Here is a 22,943-nt window from a genome sequence, read left to right on the forward strand (position 1 = left end):
CCTTTAGAAACATTGAGAAAGCAATACATGTAATAGTTTTGGAGTTTTGTTTGTTTGTTTTTGCCAAACTACTCATTTAGAAAAACATTCATGAGATGTGGTATTCTTAAAATTATTCCATTTCACTAGCATTCATTAAGTATCTTTAAACCAGGACTCAACACAATATTCAAGCTATGTTCTGTAAGCCTCCTGATGGCAGGAACACTGTCTGTCTTGTTCACTACTATATTCCAGTGTCAAGTGCAGTATGGTCCTACAGATCATAAGGAGATATCATGAATGTTGACTCATTTTTACAGAAAATTATGTTACTGATCATTCCCCAGCCATGCAGCCATGCCTGCATCCTCTTGTCCACACTCCTCCCCAGCATTGCCTCCACCTCTCGCCTTGCCTCTTGGCCCTTGGCCTGGAACTGCCCTGTGGTCCCAGAGTGGAGTTGCTGCTACTGCTGTCACTGCCACCTTCACCACCACCACACTGCTGTGTTGAGGGGGAGAAACCGAACTTGGTGCCTATGCACAGGACCTGTGGAGGCTCTGGCTTCCCCGGAAGCTGCCTGGAAATGCATGGGTGTTAACGTCATGAGAGTATGGTTGCCAGGTAAAATACAAGACACTCAGTGAAATTTGCATTGCAGACAAACTAACTTTTTAGTGTAATTCTGTTACTAATGTTGCATGGGACTTTTTTTTCTTTTTGCTAAATCTGGCAACCCTACTTGAGCGATGAACTTTGACAAAGAGATGCAGCACAAGAGGGAGCTGGTGAATAAATTCTTCTCCTTTCCTTTCCCCTAGATGGGCTGTCCCGAAATGCAATAATTCATAAGGACTTCATGAAAATATCCTAAAAGACCAAGCAATTAAACTGTACTTGTTCCAAAGCTATGGCCAGCTCGGTAACACCTATATTTGTGCTCCCTCCTCCACTTGGTGCCTCACTGCCATCTTTTCCTCACTTCTGCTTCCCAGAGATAGTGCCCCCCAGGAAAGCAGCAGCAAGTGAGTGTTTGTTTGTTTAGGGCAGGCTCTATAGGGCTAGCTAGCACAGTAATTTTGGTAGTGGATTCTTCAAATGGAAAATGAAACATGAAATAAATGATGATTTTGACAAAGTCAAGCACAGGGCCCTGCAGGCTCAAAATCCAGATTGGTTGAGAGCCCTGAGTATGAATACATCTCCCAAGGACAGATTAACATGGATCAAATATAGTGATAGATTGTTAAATCAGAATAGTAATTTCTATCAATGTCCTATGGGCAAGAATACCAGTATTGTCTTAACTAAGCATATTCTATTCTTGAATCTGTTCTTTATAAGAATTCAAATTATAACCCAAAGGATGTTGGGATCTGTTATGGCTAAACTGTATCCTCCTAAAATTCATATGTTGAAGTCCTAACCCTCAGCAATTCAGAATGACTGTATTTGCAAATAGGGCCTTTAAAGAGGTAATGAAGGTAAAATGAGGTCATATGGGTGGGCCCTAACCCAATATGACTAGGTGTCCTAATACAAAGAGGAGATTAAGACACAGAGGGAAGACGATGTGATGACCAAGGGAGAAGATGGCCATCTACAAGCCAAGGGGAGAGGTCCCAGAATGAACCCAATCTTGGACACCTTGATCTTGGACTTCTAGCCTCCAGCCTATGAGGAAATAAAATTTCTGTTGCATAAGCTACGCAATCGATGGTATTCTGGTAGTCCTGGCAAACTAATACATGGGTCATGGAATCGGAATAAGTCTAGTTACAGAACTTGAATAACTAATGTCATTAGAATAAACTTGTCTGATTAGTCCTCCACGATAAAGATCTTGGGGGTACTTCACTTTAACCTCCCACCACATGTAAACACAATAGTTTTTCATTCTAAAGGCTTGAGAACATTTTCATTTCACGGAAATATTCCTATGTCATGGAACTGAAGCTTCGATCAGGTAAAAGTCGCCCTTTATAAATTCATTTCTTACCATTTAGTTTCTCCACTAAATATGAATAGCTCCTCCAGCTTCCTATTTAAAAATCACTTGCAATTTGGATTATTGCTTTTTATTAGAATAGCTGACTTCAGGGGTGGCTGTTTTTTACTTTTGTTATCTGTCCCATGTACTTATTACTCCCTAATTTGCATTAATGGTTCTGTAGGAAAGAGGTAATTACTTTTGTTTCTTTTTTAGGCTTTGTTTCTGTAACAATCAACCTGAATTTTTAAAACACTAAAGTAGCTTAAATTTCAGCTTTATGTCTATTTCTTCTGTTACATAATTTCCCTACTAAAGCTAACCTACTAAAACAATACTCTAATTATGTTTCATATGTGCTATAAAAATTCTGTTTAAAATAAATTACTCTGACTCAGAAAGGAATAACATTTGCTTGAACATTTAGAACATCTGGCATTAGTTTAGAGACTACCAAATTCGTATATAATCTAAAATACTTATTAGAAACGTTCCTAATTTATGCTAATGAATAATTATAATTTTACTAAACACTGTTAATAAGGCAGTGTGCAAACAATCAGGAAAAAATCAGAAGAGTATTATTTTTTAATATTACATTTATTTATGTTAAAAATATATTTCGCTTTCTTTGTTACTTTTAAAAGTAAAAATTGTGCATAGGTCAACATGTTAGTTGTTAACAAAACTCTGGTTAATCTTTAGGGCTACTTTTAAGAAATTGCAATTTGTAACTTAGAGATGTTAAATTCTGCAGAACTGTTACCAGATTGAAGCATGTCTATTCTCTATGTATAATTCATTTCTCTTGTTTCTCTATTAATTGATCTTTTTGCTGAAATAATTTACAATTTCACTAGTTGGTCATTTCACTTTACATCCTTCTGTGTTCTTGGTGTCATAAAAATACCTCCTGTGCTCCTAACTTACAGTCTTCAAAACTCTGTACTAAGGAAGGACGAATGAATAACGATTAAACATAAATCCACTACCTAATTTAAACAGTTAACGCTTTTAAAAAGCTTAAGCTTGTTGCACCTAACAAGAAGAAAAACAAATACACCCAATATTATCATCAGTAAGAAAACAAAGGACATGAAAAATTCACAAATGGAATACTTAGTGAAAGCCAGTTTTATGGAGATTGTTAAAACTACTCCAAAACAATACTAATTAAACCACACACACTAGAGCAGTGCTTTTCAAATTTTAATGCATACTAGTCACCCAGGAATCTTAAAATGGAGATACTGAGGTCCCAAGGTATGGTCACCAGACCAGAAGAATCATCACCGGAGAATTTGTTGTACATGCAAACTCTTGGACCCCACTCAGATTTACTGAATCCAACTCTGGAGATGGGGCTCAGGCGTCTGCTTTAATTAGCCGTCCAGACGATTCTGATGCTCGCTAAGTTCTGAGAAACACTGCTCTAGATACTGTGCCAAGAGCTTGGAGTGCAAACCTGGGGAAGTGACTCTCCTTGCTTTCAAAAATCTCAGTCTAGTAGGAAGAGGTTGGGCTTCTGAGCCAGTAGATACCATTAAGTATGTGATGAGTACAAAAACAGAATGACAAAGTGGCAGCTAACACAGCAAAGGATATAAAAAAGCTTTCCTAGAAAAGGTCATATGAGCTGAGTTTCATAGGGAGTTAGACATCTGACAGCAGTTGTATGTACAACATATGCAAAGGTAACACAGGAGGAAGCTTGGCACCTTTGTAAAACTACAAGTAATTCACTCAAGATGACTTGAGTATGGGATACTGGAGGACTTCCATTCTGGCTTTTGCTCACCTGTCAAAGAATAAAACAAATACCATTGGAGATGATAAAATAATTTACAAATTTGGATCTATTAACTTCCCAGGTAAGGGAACCCACTCCATGAAGAATTTCACTGAGGATGGAAAGTAAAGGGTTTTTAAGTACTAGAAAAGGGGAGTTCATGGGAGTTACTCTAATTAAGCACTGGAAACTGGTACTCTGGATGTAGGACAGAATTAAGTCTGTACACAATTGGTTAAAATAAAATAAAAATCCCGTTGTTCATTCGTCAGGAAAATGTTTTCTATTAAGTCCAGTGAGGAGAGTCTGACTTTCCAGGGTCACTGAGGTTTATGGACCCTTATCAGCTTCCGCCTGCTGTGCTGAAACACAATACTGTAGTCAGTCGATATCTCCTAGGCAAGCTCTTAAGTGGAAAATTTTCCTTTGCCATTCCTCGCTGTAGTTTTTCCTCATCCTGACATGCCAGGATGAGCCACAAAGGATAAGCAAATCATCCCAGTGTCAGTTCTCCATCACCATCTTGGTTTCGGGTTCCATTCTCACAGGATTCCATTGTGTTTATCCCAGTGGTTGCCATCCCTTTTTGATGTGTTATACTTGGAATGTGCAACAACAATTAAGGTCATGTTAATAACATACTTGACATACCCTTTGCGCTCTCCTGGGGTGATAGCAACCTTAGAGGTACTGAATCTACTTCTAGGTGAAAAGCCTGAGAGTTGCTCTAAAAATACAAATGAGTGGCTGTCAGGATAAAAGAAAAACAAAATGAATGCTAAAGTGCAGGCAAGGGAGTTTCAAGAAGGGGAGAGTGGTCAACAGTGTAAAATATCATAGACGAGTACAGCAAGATGAGGACAGGAAAGTGTCTATGGACTTTGACTACAAGTGTAGGTGGCCTCAGTCAGAGCAGTTTCAGAGGATGGGCGATGAAGAAAATGGATGAATGAGTAGAAAAGAGGAAACGGGGCCTGGAAGTGCTCAGCACTCTTTCAGAGAAGCTTGGTTTCTTTGGCTACAATTTACATCAAGTGCTGCCAGGACCAATCTAGTTTTTCCATTTCTTTTAATTTGTAGGGCCAGAAATGTCACACAGTGCTTGAACTAAGGTTAAGAAACCTTAGAAATCACTGATCAACCTACTTATTCTACAAAAGAGAAGAGAAACCTTGAAAAGTGAATTGTCATTATTTTCATGGAGTTTGTTATGTGCAATTTTTAAGTCCCTAAATTTTATAGAAGATATAAAAACACATTAAATCTTGAAGAATTTCTGGAGGTTAAAAAAAAGATTAAAATGTTCAAAGGATTTTTAATAAGTTTTCACAGCCTTGGTGTTTGTAATGATTGTCCTACTAATGATTTTCATGAGAAGCTTCCCATTAAAATCTTGACCTCAGGATACAATGGTTAGATAACACAGTAATAATAAAGATGAAGATATTCTTGACCATTTACTGGGTGCTTATTATGTGCCAAGCACCACTTTACAAAATTATCATCTTATTCAATCCTTTTACAGCAATTCTATTTTACAGATGAGAAAAGTGGGGCTTCCAGGGGTTAACCTGCTTTAGATTCAATGATTTGACTCAAAAACTTTCTAACATTGTGTACAATGACTTGTTTGTTTATTTAACTGTCTGGTAGGACCACTAGAGAAGAGGTAAAAGGCTGTATCCATCCATCGTCCACCACTCATGCATCCCGCAGCCACCCCCTCATCCCTCCACTCACTCATGCCTGTTTCAAGAAGGCCCAGCGCAAGCTACCAAGCCTGAAACACACATTCCGCCAAGGTAGCACTCCACTGCTACGTACCGAGGTCGTCTTCTCCAGCTTTCCTCTGGCGAGCAAGCAAACCCACCCACTTTGAGCGTAGTGGAGCAAATGAGGTTTTCGGGTAGTTTGGATTCCCGGCTTTCCGTAGGAGCCCGCGCTTCTGCAGCCTCTGGCCCCGCCCCTAGCAACGCACTGGCTGCGTTAACAACTGGCCCGCGGGCAGACGCCGAGGTCCGCGGGTGGGCTGTGGCTGCACGGTGCGGGTAGCGTCGTGGTGGCCGAGGCCACGGCCGGATCTTTGGCGACTCTAGCGGCTCTCAGGCGGCCTTCTCTTCTTGTTGGCGGGGCCCCTTTGGTCCCTCGGCTGCGGGCACAGTGTAGGACAGGAGGGCCTCCCACCCCTCACTCCACGCCGCAGCCATGTCAACAAGAGAGGCCGCCGCCACGACTGAGGCCCAGGAACCGGGCAGCAGGATCAAATCCAGCAGCCCTCGCCAAATCCCGGTGGTCGGAGTGGTGACCGAGGACGAGGAGGCGCAAGTACGGGCTGCCGCCGGTGCTTTGGGGAGGGAGGAGGAGGGAGGGAGGAGCGTGAGATGTGGGCGGGGATGGGGCCTGGGGGCAGCGAGGACGGAAATGGGGGCCAGAGTAGAAACGAGGGGAGCCCGCGGGACAGCCGTTCCAAGCGCAGAGCTGATCCCCCGAGAACTGCGCCGCCTGTGATGAGGGTTGGCTGTCGTCATCCAGGCAGTCTGGGGAGTCATGCCTCGTGGTCCTCCCGGACCGTCCCACTAAACTGCGTAGACGACGCTTTGCGGCTCCTCTGCGAAAAGTCTGACCACGACCGGCCCGGGGAGGGCGGGGGGGTCAGGGGCAGGAATGATTCTTAGCGAAAACCTGTATTTGATGAGTACTTTGTTTGCATTGGGCTTTTATATGTAGATCCCTGTTATCAAGTGATGTTTTTGATATAGGCGCAACTTCTCCCGTGTTTAAATTTGCTGCTACTAAAATCTGCACCCAGAGGGGACAAAAACTTTGTTAGAATTAGAAACTAAGCATCGTTTTTATATGAAATTGGAAGCTAGTTTATGTGGTGGTTGGGCAAGAATTGGGAGAGAATAAAATTGATTTGTTTTATTCTTGTCTTTGTTTTTGAGTTTACTTCTGTTATGAGTAGAAAATTAATTCTTTCAAGTTGATCTGTTGAGAAGTTTCACTTGGGAACCCTCACTTGGATCTCCCTTCGTGGCGGGGGTGTTTAGAAAATTCAAGTTGGTTGTTTCATACTAGGGTTCCATTGCCCCTACCCAAGGAGCCAGGATCGTGCCCTAAAACGTGAATTCTGTGCTCGGCCTCCTCACTCTAATGGTGTGCGGCCAGTGGGAATTCCTGTTGAGGCTTCGCAAGTCTCTGGCTGCGTCAGGAACCCTGTCGCCTGCGTCCTCATCCCGGAGCCTTGGAGAGTTCCTTGGGAGGGGCCAGTTGACTGGGGACCTCTTCTACTGTGGGAATAGGGTTGAGCTCTCTGAGGACGGTCAGACATTTACACGGTAACCAGCAGAGCAACAGCACTTTTGCATGAGGAGGAGCAGGTATTAGGGTAATTTACCTAATCGGTTTTGTGGAAGTGTTCCAACCCAGGCGGGAAGAACTCTGAGGAACAGCAGCCCCGCGCTCCCAGGGCTGCAAGGGGGCTCAACGCTACCGCTGTTCTCCCAGGCACGGGGCAAAACTGAGAAGTAGGTGGATTTGGTATCTGATGGCTCTCATTCTTCCTTTACTTGGTGTAAAAAAAAAAGTGGGGAGAGGAGACACGGTTAAATACGAGTCAGGCAAGCATGGGTTAAAAAGAAAAAAGGGAAAATACTTTTAACAGGTTATTACCAAAATAGGCCACAACATACCAAGTAAAGCAAGACACGAATTCCAGTGTATGTATGCATGTATTTTCTCTCTTCCCTTTTCCCTTTCTTTCTTTTTTTCTTTCATTATTACCTCTCTTTCCAGGGCCAGGAATTCTCTTCCAGTTTGTATTAATTAAAGTTCCTATCTTGTTAATAACTACTTAAGGAGTATTCACATTTTTTAAAGTACTGAAGAAAAGGGCAGTTTCTACCAAAAGAAATGAAATAGAATGGAAACTTTTTAGAGCTGAGAGAAATCTTAGTGATCAATGAGCCTTCTTGTTTTTTGTTTGGAGTTACTTTTACCAGTGAGGACCCTAGCGCCATAAAAAGTTGACTTACAGTTACTCAGTTTCTTTACTCGTAAAGTGGGGTTTAGTGCTCTTTGCTATAATTAAAATGATAACCTTTTAGACCTCTACCTTAGGCCAGTAGAGGAAAGACCTTTGGAACTCTAAATGTTTCCAGTCCTTTCAAACCTTTCCACATTGCAACCTCCTCCTTTGCCTACACTTGACAGACAGTATATCCTAGCGGCTAACAGAGTGTGAAGTCTATCTCAATTCATTAAGGCAGCTCCATCATACGCTTGAAATTACAAAGTACATTGTTTGTCTTTATCTATTTCCTATTTATTTTAATGTTGTTCCCCTCATTCTAGAGAATGCCCAAGCCCTTTAGAGCAGTGCTTCTCAACTTTAATGTGCTTTTAGAGTACCTGGGGATCGTATTCAAATACAGAATCTGATTCTCTCGGTCTGGGGTAGAGCCCGGGATTCTGCTTTTCTAACAGGTTTCCAGGTGATGCTATTGCTACCGCTTGGAGGACCCCATTTCCCCCTCTCAGTAGCAATGCTTAGTGTATTACAGCTGCAGTATGGTATGACAGTGCTGCAGTTTCACAACAACTAGCTCCTGGAAAGCTGGAGGAGATAGTTTCATGTGGATTCAGATCATAAAACAAAATAAACAAGAACAACAATAAAATTCCCACCTTCCGTCCCCCAAGCCAGATGATGTGGTAAAAAAACAAGGAGCACCAAATGGGGCTTTAAAGGAACTATTTGCTTTCCTTTCCTGTCACCACAATGCCTCAGTTAGTCCTGGATTACTGTCACACCCATCTAATCAGCCCCTTGGTTCACACTTCTCTTCCGAATCTATTTTCCTTAGACATCACTTTATCATCGTCCTTCCTCCCCCTGAGACTCACCCCTCTTTCCCTGTAGTTTCTTATTGCTTACCTCACCTAACATAATTACATTGGCCAAATAACTGAACATGTCTAGGCCTGTTCCTTTTCTATAAAACTAGCGTGTAACAGATGAATGTTCCCCAAACCTAGGTGACTATCACAGTCGTCTGAAGAGCTTTTTAAAAACTGTACATAATTGGGCCCTATCCCTACGATTGAGATCTACTCAATTGCAACCCCTAGTGTGGATCCTAGGACTCTTAAAAAGCTCCCTCAAGTGATTTTTTTACCCTCAAAACCATTGAACTAGATGATGTCCAAGGTCTCTGTCATCCCTAAAGTGTCTCAGCTCCACTTCTTGTCCTGTTTTCAAGGTTTTCTAATGCACAATCCGTACTTTATGTGTATCGTACACTCTGCTTAGTGTCGCCTCCATGAAGGCAGAAACCTTACCTGTTGTTTTTTCTGTAGTGTCCCCCAGTATTCCCCAGTAGCACCCAGCACAATACCTGGTACACAGGAGGTAACGTTATAAATTTATTGAATGAATGCCTTCCCCTGTTTTCTGAATTTAAATCTTACCCTACCTTCAGATCCTACCTCTCCAACATAAGTACTCCTCTAGTAGGAAGCACTTCCCCTTTATTTTCACTCTCACAGATCTTTTTCTCATAAATGGGTATAGTCCTAGGCTGAGTCACACAATTTCTCACCTAATTATCACTCATGTTGGTCACTGTTAGATTTGTCTAACTCTTATCTCTCCCACTAGAATATGGATTCCTTAAGTGTAGGAAATATATGCCTTTCTCCTCCTCTACTCTGAGCTCAGAGTGTTACTGAACCTCAGGTGGGTTTGCTCACCCATCAAGCAGCAAGCCAATCTCTGATGCTGGGTAGAGTGGGAGAAAGTAGGAATTTTATTGCAAAGCACTGAGCAAGGAGAACGGGCAGCTAAGGAGTAATCCTGAACTCCCTGAAAAGCTACAAGCAAGAGTTTTTGTTTGGAGCTTTAGGGGAGCGGAGAGCATGTGGCCTTGGAGGCTGAAGTTTTAAGACTCCTCTCTGCAGATGCGACTGGCTTTCATGTTTCTTCATGGGTTGCATGTACAAATTCAGGAGGGTTCTATGTGTTGCACGTGGTGGGTTGTTAGTCTGTGATGTCTAAAGTTTACAATCCGTCATTTTAGCTTGTCAATACTCTTGCAGCGATGCTCAGTCAGGCAGGGGGCTGTCAGCAAGCTGCTCTCTCTTATCAGAGGTCCTCCTGCTGTTCTGCAAAACAAGCTCAGAAACTTTGATCATTTTGTTTCCCACGTTAATCTTGTGGGTACAAGGCACAGTTCACCCTAATTCAGGAAAATTTTATCTCCTTTGTCTTCAGTTTCAAGAGTAGAAATTTAAGTCCTTATATGTAGCTTACAAAAGCCTTCTGTGTTTTAGCCACACTGGAGATTTTGTGTATTTTATTCAATACCATGTCTTCAGCTCCTAGAACAATGCCTGAAACACTGTAGGGACCCAGTAAATATTTGTAGCAAAATATGTAATTGTGATTAGTTGACTTGCATAGGTATCATGGCCGAGCTTCCTTGCCCAAATTTGCTCTCCCTCTGAGAGCCTATGAGAACCTCCACAATCTTCTAGTTGATATCACATCCAGCCATTGTCTGTAATACTGCCGTGGACTGTGTCCTTAAAATTGCCTACCTCAGTTTTGGAGTAATTACTAGAAATAACCTCTGTGGTCAATTGAGGAGTCAGGCAGGGAACTAAGATGCAAAGAACCAGTGTTCCTGCATCAGACAGACCAGCTAGCCAATTTACTAGCTATGTGACCTTAATAAATTAGGTCTCAGGGCCTCAGTGTCATCAACAGGGGTAATAATAATACCTTTATATGGAAGATTTGAGGATTAATTGAGATATAAAGTGCCAGACACATAAAAAGACCACAATAAACGTGAGTTCCTTTCCATATAACTAAGTATCAAATAAGCAGGATTTCCCTCTTTGAAATGTCCCTTGGTGAGGTGGGAAAATAAGTTCATCCTATAACTTGAAGTAAGTGGAGGTCTAATTTTCTTCAAAGCAGTTTGTTAAACTTTTGGTCCTAAAAGATTTTGTTAAATGTTTTTACAATTTCTCCATAAACATCCTATGATGATAATAACAGCACTTATTTTGATACTTACATGTGTATGTTCTCTTTTCTTCTGTACTCTGCTTTGTGATCTCATTTACCCAAACTCTTCTAATTTTTACTTTAAGCCTATGATTTAGAAATCTCTGCCCCAAATTTAACTGGTCTCCAGCCTCAACACGAGCCTCCTCCTCCAGCATTCTCTGTCTCAGCAAATGGTGCCACAACTTAGATAATTCCTCAGGCTGAGGAATCATCCTCACCTTGTTCTTCTCTTTCCCAGCAAATCAATTCACTCATTAGTTCCTGCTGGTTCTACCTCCTTGATGTTTTCCGTTCCATTCACTGTTGTCTATCCCAGTTGCTGCTACTTTGGTCAAAGTCTGAAGTTACTGTTGTTGTTGTTTTTTTACTCCAAAATTTATTTACTCCTATAAATTCTCATCTGCTTTTCATTCTCCCTTCATTATCTTTTTGTCATAAGATATTTTTAAGTTGTCAAGAGACAATATCATATAAAAATAGTGTATTTGGTGGGATTCCTTGGTTCTCATGATATAGAATGCTAAGAGTTGTCTGTTTTGTAGCATACTTTCAAGCCTATGGACCTAAATCGTGTCATCAAACTCCTTGAGGAAACTGATAAAGTGAGTAAGCTTTGAGAGAAAATTTCTCTGCTATATCACTTATAAATTGTTATTTCCTTGAAAGATAACACATATTACCCTAAATTAAGTCTCATTTCTCTCCTTTCATTGAAACTGTTTCAAATAATATACGTCTTACATCTAACGACTGTTTAAATTTAGTATGAATATATTTAACTCATAGGGAAGTTTGAGGAGAATAGATTTGGTTTTGTGGCATGGACAAATCCATGGTGGATATAAACAGAAGGAATCATAATAGAGGAAAAAGAGTCATCTAGTCTCAGTTAATTGCCTGTTACCAAGTAGGATATGGGGAGTGAGGGTAGAAAAAGTGCATCATGATGTACTACTTAAGATTTTCTGGGCCAGCCCCAGTGGCCCAGTGGTTAAATTCAGTGTGGTCAAATTCAGCAGCCTGGGTTTGGTTCCCGGGTGCAGACCTACACCACTTGTCAGTGGCCGGGCTCTGGTGGCAGCCCACATACAAAATAGAGGAAGACTGGCAACAGATGTTAGCTCAGGGTGAATCTTTCTCAGCAAAAAAAAAAATTTCCGATATGAAATCAAGATATATACATATACACACACTCATACATACTCATAGGTAATTTATTTTGAGAGAAATCTTATATAGAAAGTAATGGAAATAAAATTATTTCAGACACAAAACTCAAAATTGAGAGTTTAGGCATTGGGAGAAAGGATAATAAATGCATATATACACATGCTCATACACCACACTCTCCTGATGTTATCTAAGAATTGCCTGAATGCCTAAAAGCCAACACACACTATAGAAGTACACAAAATGAAGGAGAGTGCTTATTTTTAATATCTAGAAAATGAGTTGACCAGGTAAAGCCAATCAAAACAAAATAATGTCCTGTGATTAGTACGCACAAAAATTTAGTCATTGTTTTAAGATTTTTTTAGTCTCTAAATTTTTACATAGAGAAAGAAGAAAAAACAATAAGAATAATGTCTCTATAAGAATATTTTATCTTTTGCTGCCTGTGTTTGTTGTGAAAGTTATTTCTTAATTGTGACTGTATCTGCATTTTTTTGAAAAAGAGAATCCAACCGCATAGAGCTCCTACTAGCTGGTGAGTAAGGGTAGCCCCAAAAAAGAAGTATAGAAAATGCCACAGCTTGTCATGAACAATTTAAGAAGATTAAAAGACGGAAGTGATTTGGTCGTGAAAACACATCACTGTATAGAGTTTTGTTTTAATTGGCTGAAGATATTTGGTTTGCACCAAAATACTGTGCATATTTTAGAGGTTAAAAATACAATTTCTGGAGTCAGATTGCCAAATTTGATTCTTAATACTGCCGCTTATTACCTGTTTGATTTTGGACAAATTATGTAGTGTTGCAGCTTGAGTTTCCTTTTCTGGAAAAGAGGGATAATAACAGTACCTTCCTAACAGAGTTGTTTTGGAGATTAATGAAATGATATGTCTATATAGTGCCTACATGGTACACGGCATAGAAAAATCCTCAACATATTTCAAGTGCTGTTAATATTATTTCTGGAAACAGTTACTGCTTTTATATTAACCTGGTCTTTATTCTCAATTTCCTAATCACATTTATTTATTTATTTATTTATTTTTGGTGAGGAAGATTGGCCCTGAGCTAACATCTATTGCCAATCTGCCTCTTTTTTTTTTCTCCCCGCAGTCCCAGTACATAGTTGCATATCCTAGTTGTAGGTCATTTTAGTTCTTCTGTGTGGGATGCCACCACAGCATGGCCTGATGAGTGGTGTATAGGTCCGTGCCCAGGATCTGAACTGGCAAACCCCTGGCTGCCAAAGCAGAGCATGCAAACTTAACCACTCAGACACAGGGCCAGCCCCTCTAATCAAATTTAAGTGGTAGTTTATTTTTATCATCTTTGTTTCAGGAAACATTTATAATGCTTACATTATAATATGATAATTGAAGAATTACTTGATAATCTTAATGTGTCTGCTTTCTTTTTATATCAAAGAAAATTGTTAAAATCTCAACATTTAATAGCACAAAAGAACTAAAATAAATAATTTGTTTTAGGATGATTTAGAAGAAAAGCAAATTAAATCTGTCAAGAAACTCATGGAGTGTTATCAGAATGGATTTGTATCCTTTACATATATGTGTATCTTTGTTTCATTTACACTAAAATGGGAGAATTTCTATTAGAAAATATATTAGTTTCCTACTTCATCTGTAACAAATTACCACAAACTTAGTGCCTTAAAACAACATAGATTTTTTGTCTTATAATCCTGGAGGTCAGGAGTCTAAAATCAGCCTCACTGGGCTAAAGTCAAGATGTTAGCAGGGGTGGTTTCTTCTGAAGGCTCTAGGGGAGAATGCGTTGCCTTGCGTTTCTCAGCTTCTAGAGGCAGCCTGCATTCCTTGGCTCATGGCCACTTCCTTGAAGTAGCATCATTCTCTCCTCTGCTTCTGTCGGCACATGTCCTTCTCTGATCCTCTCCTTCCTCTCTCTTTCCCTTATAAAGACCTGTGATTACATTGGGTCTGTCTGGATAATCTAGGATAACTGTCTGATCTCAAGATTTTTAACTTAATCACATCTGAAAAGCCCCTTTGCTATATAAGGTAAAATATTCACAAGTTCTAGGGATTAACATGTGGACATCTTTGGGCAGGCCATCCTTCTGTCTACCATGGAAAATAGCTAACATTTTGTGTTTTTTATAAAATTATATTTTTTGTTCACCAGAGAATATAAAATTGAAGAAATAGTATAGTGCAGTTAGCTCTGTGCAGGTAATGTCAGTTTCTATAGACTCAGAGAGACAGTGGGGCAATAATTAGGAGGGCCAAGTCAGTCTTGTTTCTACCAATTTACTTGAGCATTTGCACTGTTGATAAGCTTTTTAACTTCTCCACCCTTATAAAATAGGAATAACCACACCTCATGAGGTTGTTAGGAAGACTAGATAAGATAATGTACATGCACGTGCATTATAATCTGCAAAACGTTGTATAAATATAAGATATTATCCCCACTGAATATACCACCCTGATCAGAATATATGGAAACCAGTGTGTCTCAAAACTGTCTACACGTTAAGAACCACTTTGCTGTTAGGTCGTTGTTATTGTTTTTTTAACCTTTGCATATATATGCTGTTGTGAAATGAAATAAAACTGTCATAGGAAACTCACTTTCTGTTGGTCATCTTGCCACACACAGACTAGTAACATACAATTCCAGAACTGGCAATTGTCCATAGACCACACTTTCGGTAGTGTTGATCTAAACAATTTCCAACAGTTGTCCGGCGTGGTCTGAAGATGATATCAGTCTCTAATATTAGCTTGTTCCAGTGTTTAAAAACATCTTAGGCCTCCCATTCAGGGAAATGTGTCTTATAACTCTAACTCTTTTCTTACCTTATTTTAGCCTTGTTTGACATGGATTTGTTGGGTCAGTCAGTTACCTGAGGGCTTGTGGATATCAAGCACTATTTACTGGTAGCCAAGAAAATATAGTAGCAAGTGATTCTTTTCCTCTCTTAACCTGATACATCAACACCTCCATTATTTTTTCTTCTTTAGGTTAGAAAGTTGGTGGCAAATGGCTCTATCTCTGAATGCCTTTAGTAGGCTGTATAGAGGTTGTAAAACGTAAAGCAAAGATAAATTAAAGAAGTATCTTGGTCACTTCTCTAGGAAGTTAACAGAGGTTTGTACTTATAATATTCCTAGCTTGCCCATCTTTTCCTAAGAAGCGCCTAGAAAGAGACTAGAAGTGATCAGATTCAACCAAGAAGTGTGAGTCACAACTACCGTGTTCCCTTAGCTGTAAAACAAAATCTATGAAACTTGTTTAGGTACCAGTTGGGTTTTTAAAATGGGTAAAATAAAAGGTACTTTTACCTAAAGATCTAGAGAGGGCACATTTTGCTTTCATACTAGTTTTAAATAAAAATCTCAACCAATTTAAATCTTAAAAACAAGAAAATGCATCTGACTAATGTTAGTAAAGTAATTCAGAAAAGTAAGGTAGGTTTGGGTTGGCTACTACGGAGCAATGTACGTTTTGTATGTGGGTGGGTGGGGAAGAAGGATATAATTGAGCCATTAAGTTAATTTTTTTCAATGTGTTATTACTCATTGCCAGTAGTAAGTTATTGATCAATTGAATCTGTGGTGTAGTAGTTGGTAATCAAATTCTAAAGGTGTGGGGAGAGGAGAAAAAAATATTTTGAGTAAGAGATTACTGAGACAAAAATTAAATAATATTCCCCCCCAAAATATGGTTCTGTTTTCTTCTTTGGACTTCAAAATTAGTATAGTTAAAACAGTGTCAACCACATTTACAAAATAGAATGCTATAGACTTTCTTGACAGAAGTGCTATAAAGAATATGTTAATAAAAATATGAATCTTAGTTTTATTTCTTAACTAAAAATATTACAGCCCCTAAGGGATTTAGCACAGATATTTAAAATTCTGAATCTGTGTGCAGGAAAAATTGAAAACCAACCTCGTTTTATAGAATCTGCATATAATATCTTAAAATTATGTGGGTAAGTTGTTTTTTTAACTTTATTTTACATTAGGACGCAGTATTTTGTTATGTTTTATTTTGCGTTACAAAGATACCATGAAGTATGGTGTAGCAAAGTGATACAGAACTCAGAAAACTTTACTTGCTCACTTGATTCCAGCAGTTGGTGTTTCAAAGGTAGTCAATTTTATTGTAGTCTGAGATTGCTAGCCACAAGAGATTAAACTGTAAATATATTAAAATGTCTTCTCATGATAAGTTGCTCTCAAGTGAATAAGTGTGAGAAGAAACCAAGACATCATAATATTTTTAGAGAATCCTTGAGAAAACTTGTGGACAATACTTAATAGTTTCAGTCTAATTTTTTTTTCTCTCTCTTTAGAAAATTTCTCTCAAAGATATATTGGGTTCTATGTCATATTTTATTTGATTTTCCAAATTTGAATGAAGACTAAATGTCACCAGTTATTTTTGGTATATATTTTTAAAAATGTAAATTAGAGGTCAGAATTATAAAATTAGTATGTGCCATCCTCTGTCCTATTTTTTCCTCCTATATTTTGGGGGAACTAGGAATCTCTTCTGCTTCCTTGCTGCCACATAGTGACTAACCAAGATATATATTAAAATATCTCTTTAGTTTTCAATATAATATAGTTAATTTCTAAAAGTAGAAATAAACATTTCTGACAATTTAACCTTCTAAACCTTTCTACCAATTAAACTTTTAAATAGTGTGTTTCTTTTAATATACAAATAATAATATTAATAAGACTATGTATACATAGTAGGTTTTAACTCTCCACTTTTAGATTTAGCAGCAATAATATTTAATATTTTATAATACTAACATTTAATTTTTTGACTGAAAAAATAGTCAAAAGTAATTTATTGAATACCTTTACCATGCTTTACTTTTTAATAGAGACCATGAAAAATGAAATAAATTATTGCTCTCATGCCTTCAAGGAATGTTACTGTGCTAATTGGAAATTCCTATTATATTGACATGAGATTATGTTACATAAAACACTTTCAGATTTTGAGTCTGTGCAAGTCCTAGAACACCAGATTCATAAGCATTACTTTCAACATCAGCGCTCCTGCAGAGCTCCAGCAAGAGCTGGTTCTCTCTGAAGGCTGTGACTGAAGCTTTCATCGTATAATAGGACAACTCTCTTGAATTAGACTCTTCACTTTCCCTCATATTTCATAATTATTCACATTATTTACATTTTTTCTACTTTCCTAATTTCTGCTTTCATCCTGCATTTCTCCATACCTCACCCTCACTTGATTCTCTTTTCAAGACATTCTTGGGAGATAAAAACATTGAAAATAAAATAAAACCTTTCTGTTTGGGCCTTTAAGTAGTACGTTTTTCTCATTGCATGAGAAGTATAATACTTATTTTTTTCATAACCTTTTTGGAGGAAAACTTTTCTGATGATTTATCTTTAGGTTGTTTCCTTTGGTAGAAAAGGAAAAAGTTGAGGACAAGAAGAACTAGTTTTAGAGTTTTTCACTTTAGAGATCCAATAATGAGCTGGATAACAAGTAATAAGTTATTTGTTTCAAATGAAAAATTCTATTTGTTCATTCAGAAATGAACCTTTTCATAGCCTGCCTTTGAAATATCTCTCAATTCCAATTGACCTATATATATATATATATATACTACATGCACATTATAGTTCTAAATGCCATTTTTCAACCACTTGGTTTTTTCTTGAAAAAAATGAATTAAAAGTCCTATATATAGGATATATTATACTTTAAATAGCACAGGAAGTTCAAATTTTGAACTTATGAAATGCCAAAATAGTTTATATTTTGTATTTAAGAAATTACTTTCTCTCTCCTTTGACATTTAGAACTAATGACCCTGATTCAAGTGCTCCATCTTTTATGATTTGTAAATAAATTATTTTCAAATCACTTTGCTTATAGTAGTTGTGAAATATGATTCCAATATAATTAATATTTGTTAACTTGAATTCCTTAGTGTCTCAAAAAGTATATCTGTTATTTTGTGGATGATAACTGATCCAGTTAATAAGGAAAAGGTCTCTGACCTTTAAGAACAAAATAGGCCATTGATCTATTAATTGGAATTTCAAAAACTTTAGAAAAAGCCCTTGAACAGCTTTTAAATTACAGATAAGCCTAGATCTGTGATTTTTGTCAGATTATCCCGTATCTTCCTAATTTTAATAGAAGTACAGCTCTAATCCATTATTATTTTACCCTCAGAGAAAAAGAGCTTCTTATGGGTTTTTTTTTATTCAGTGTTACAAGATGGCTTTCTTAACTCTTGCCTTTTATGTCCATCTGTCTTCATTTTTACAAATCTATTTTATTTTCTTTTTGGTTAGTTAGTTAGAAACAAATTTGTTTTGAAAGTTGTCATTTGCCAGGGCCAAAGAATAGGATATTATCCTCATTTTATTCTTTAGAAAGGAAATTTTCCCCTACTTTGCAAATGATGCTTCAATTAAGGACTTCATTAAGTATAATTCGTACATTCTTCATTCTTATTGAAGCTTGCCATTTTTGAAAAAGAAAGCATCAGATGAAATAACCTATGCTGAAGATACTGCTAATTCAATTGCACTACTGGGTAAGTTAAGATTTCCTTAAGATAGAGGGGTGTAACATACAACAGGCCCTACTGATAAGAAAGAAATGTCTCCTTCACTAAGTTTCACTAAGAGTACTTCTCCAAATCTAGGCTCTTTACTTGTTTTCTGGTTGGAAATTAATCATAGTATGCTTGGTGGTAATTTTTGTATTGTTTTCCACTCAGGTGTTTCGTGATACCAACAAGATTCTGTGTTCCTTAAGGTATAAGGACTGGCAGATACTTCTTTCCACTTATTTATCTTGATATTAGTCAGTTCGATGAAATGTTTGTTAACGTTTTTTGTAAATGAGAAGTACATGTCCCTTTCTTTCAGTAATTAGAAAAATGCCTCCAACTTTGAACTCTAATAATTGCTAGAATCTAATTAATTGCTGTAATCATTGAGAGCCAAATTGTTGATTAAATAAAATAAAAAAATCCAAAATTTTAAGTAAAATCATAAAATGGTAGAACATTAAGAACTTTAGCATAACATGCATAAGGATGCAGGTGCCTATGTTTTATGTACAAAAATATCAAGAAATATCATAAACGAGCAAGCATTTGTATTTGGGTTATTGCTCAATTTTCTAGAGAAAGAAAATAATAATTTCCTAGGAAATGAGATCAAACACTAGCTTCTTTAATCAGCCCTTGAGACATGACAGCATGTTCCCAAAAGAAATCCTACATTAAACTTATTAATTTAGGTCTTTGTACAGGGGAAATAAAAGATACACAGTTGGCCCAACAAATAAAAATAAATAATTACTGAATAGTTATGTTCCGAGAATTATACTTCATATTGAAAGATGTTAGAGACTCAACTGGAATAAGTAAAAAGCATTTTTTAATTTTTAACATAGACACCAACCCTTTTATATCTAAATAATTTTCATAGTCTTCAATTGTAGATACTTTGGGAGAAATTATTATGGCCTAGAGTGAGTGAAGGTATCAAGGAAATTAGAATAAACATGACGAGTTAGATAAGATGACTTTAAGGAGCAGGCAGGCTGGAAACTAATGGGAAACTTTAATTCTGTGCATCTCTATCATCAGTGGAAATTTACAATTGGAAGCCAACCCAAAAGAGGACATGATAGTATTAACAGATAAAAAGTGTATGTTTGGTTGATAACATTAAAAAATGCCTCTGTTGCCCTTATTATTTTTAAATGTTGCCTCCAAAAGTGTGGGCAGACATTTTTATGATAAATACATGTCCTGTTGCTTACTGTATTAGTCTGCTCTTTGCTGAATGACTGCCGGCCTACGGAACACATTGCTGTCGCACTTGATGGCGATATGAACTCTTAGCTTAAATGAGCTCCTTTGACTGATTATTGACCGCAAGTACTGCTGTGCTGTCCCTTAGTTTTTTGATTGCAGGAAACTTGAGTTTAAATTAAAATAATTGTATATAGTCAAAAGTGTTGAACAAAGGCGATTCATTATTATGAATAACTTCCAGTTTCTACTATGTACTGGTAAATTATATTACTTTTTATTCTACATGATAGATATTTCTGACTTAAGAGCAGGATTCTGGGAACACACAAAAGAAAAATTTGGTACTCAGCCTTGAGATTATAAATCGGGAAACAGTGAAAAATGATCCAAATTTACAAGAACTAAGGGTGGAAAAGCAGATGAGAAGCCTTAGAATGTCCCATAAACTTGAATGTTTGGTCAGTTTTATTGGAAAAGTTGTTCATATTGCCTAAATTTTTTCAAAACAGTGATCTTTCAACTTTAAAGGAGGGGTCCAAAAAATTAAATTAAGAGAATAATCTTGAAACTGTCTTTTTTTTTTTTTAAGTGCTGTCTTTTGCAGATTCTCCCAAAGCAAGGATGAGGCTTTCCTTTGTGCTCCCTCCTTCATCCACTTGTGTCCCTACTCACTGACCACCCCTAGAGATGAACATTATACAAGACCTAATGCAAAATACTAGTCTTCAAGGAACACCTAATTATCTCTTTCCCTCAGAGAATCCAACCAGACCTGGTTCAGCCCTGAAGCTGATACTCCTGACTTCAGTTGTCCTCAGGCACCCAAAGGGCATGGACCATTTCCAGAATCCCACAGATCATTTTGAGATTCTCTTGGGGACCGTACTTGTAGGACTTCACCAGAGCAAAAGCAATCCAGTTTGAAGTATAGGCTGAAGCCAATTCAGAAGTAGCTTAGATATGGCTGAAAAGGAACTCTCCCTATCCTCCATCCCCACCAAGATTACTTGAACATAAAACTATTAGCTGTAGGGCAAAGACTGCCTAGAAACTCACTGCCTTCCAGTCTGTCAGCAAATCGAAGAGCAGAGCTCGCTTGGAACTTCTCTAAGCAAAGGATGCATTATTAGAAGCAACAATTACTAGCTCTCTGTTTAGGGAGGAAAATGCTAACCCATATCTTGCCAAAATAATAACAGTAACTACTATATGCCAGACACTGTTCTCAGCCCTTTTCTCATATTAACTCATTTAATCTTCACAGCAATCTTTAATGTAGTAACTATTGTTTTACCCATTTTATAGATGAGAAAACTAAGACACAAGTTCACACAGGTGGTAAGTGGCAGAGCCAGGATTTAAACTTAGACAGTCTAGTTCCAGCATTTGTGCTATTAATCACCATTCGTTTCTTCCTGGAAAGGAGGGGCTGAGCTGATTGAGGGGCCAAACATTATAAGGATAGATCCAAGGTGTTTCATGCGTGTGTGTGTGTGTGTGTGTGTGTGTGTGTGTGTGTATAAAATTACATGATCCAATTTGAATCTCTGATGAGGATATTTTTAATAATCGTATTACTAACACTTTATGCTTAAATTTTCAAATAAACTTATGACAATGTTATTAAATAACATTCATTTATTTTTCTGGCAGGTGACTTAATGAAAATACCAAGTTCTGAATTGAGGATACAAATCTGTAAGTGTATTGTGGACTTTTATCATGCAGAACCACCAAAGAAGCATATTACAGGTGAAGGTTGCAATGGTCTTTCAGAAATAACTTATGTCTTTATAAAATAGACTATTCTGTCTTATTTCTCTTTGAACTTAGAAAGACACGATGGGATCATAAATGCGACACATCAAAAACAAAGCTTTTTTTTGTAGCCAGAGCTCTTCAGTCTTTTTAAACAAAAAATTTTATATGTATTTTTTCAACTTTATATTTACATATTTTTATTCTGATGCTAAATATTTATGACACAAATTTTAGTCGTACCCAAGTTAATTATAATTATTACTATTAGCTAATGTTATCTAATATTGTTGATAATATTATTTATTATTTTTCTAACATTTTATAATTATTCATATCTGTCCCACCCAATTAGATGTTAAATTCCTAATGCTAATAACATTTTCCATCATGTTTGGGAGAAAAGTTCTGCATGTCACAGCTAAGGGGTCTTAATATGTAATGGTGAATCATGCTGAAATGGGTGCTATCAACACAGAGCACTGGCACTATGGAGGATATAATGTTATTTAGGACGTACTTTCTACCTTCATACTTTCTGTAAGTTATAATCAATCTAAGAAAAGAGAGAAGATATAAATAATACTTTTCAAAGTTGTATTTTCCTTAAGATAGGTGGAAATAAGACTGTAGTAGAAAAGAAAGATTACTTATGACTAGGGAAAAATAGGAAGATATCTAAAGTAAAGTAAAGAAATGAGTAAAGAGATTACTGAATGTCAAATTTGAGCTATTGAGGAGATAGACAGGTGGAATAGTATTGTATACTAAAAGCAGAGACCAGGTTTGGAATTCATCCAAATAGAGATGAAAAGTGAAGCCATCAGAATGGTCCAGTTTGCTGGGAGATCAAGCATATAAACAGCAAGACACCAAGAATGGCAACATGAAGAGTGGCCATATTGAGATCTTGAAAAAAATGATCCAAAGAAATTGGCAGTGAACAGAGGCTCAAAGAGGAGGAAGAAAACCTAAAGACTGCCATGTCAGTGTGCCAGTGAACGAAATGTTTGATGAGGGAAGAAGTGCTCTCAGTGTCAAATACTGTAGAGGATTCTATAATTGAGAAATGAAAAGGCTAAGTTAATGTGGTATCTAAAAAATATAATTAATGTTTGGCAAATCTGTTGCCTGAAAGTGGTCAGGGCAGATAGAGAACTAAAGAATGAGAGGATTGTGAGAGGAGAGGCTGTGGGAGTGAGGGAGTAAAGGCAGTGAATGCAGACATGTTTTAAGATCAGATGGTGAAGAAAAAGAAGGAAAATCTAGCACAGCTCAACTGGTAGCAAAAATCAAAGAAAGATATTTAGATTTTGTTGTTGTTTATTTGTTTTCAGGGTAGGGGAACATGAAGTTTG

General features: G+C 37.5%; 1 protein-coding gene across 13 annotated transcripts in view; it reads left to right on the forward strand.

Moving 5' to 3' along the window:
* Positions 1–5,690: 5,690 nt before the first annotated feature.
* Positions 5,691–22,943, forward strand: part of CFAP69 (cilia and flagella associated protein 69) — a 57,225-nt gene continuing 39,972 nt past the window's right edge. For 6 of the 13 annotated variants that reach the window (XM_023639150.2, XM_070264480.1, XM_070264482.1 and 3 more), the window contains exons 1-6: positions 5,691–6,086; positions 11,379–11,438; positions 13,499–13,564; positions 15,881–15,990; positions 18,515–18,591; positions 21,481–21,579. In XM_023639150.2, the coding sequence (XP_023494918.1) occupies positions 5,967–6,086; positions 11,379–11,438; positions 13,499–13,564; positions 15,881–15,990; positions 18,515–18,591; positions 21,481–21,579 (532 nt within the window). In that variant the 5' untranslated portion in view covers positions 5,691–5,966. Of the gene's footprint in view, positions 6,087–11,378; positions 11,439–13,498; positions 13,565–15,880; positions 15,991–18,514; positions 18,592–18,777; positions 18,816–21,480; positions 21,580–22,943 lie in introns of those variants that run through there. The other 7 variants (XM_070264487.1, XM_070264485.1, XM_014739178.3 and 4 more) reach the window with 6 other exon arrangements.

The sequence above is a fragment of the Equus caballus genome, chromosome 4, assembly GCF_041296265.1.
Source record: "Equus caballus isolate H_3958 breed thoroughbred chromosome 4, TB-T2T, whole genome shotgun sequence".
Lineage (NCBI taxonomy): Eukaryota > Metazoa > Chordata > Mammalia > Perissodactyla > Equidae > Equus > Equus caballus.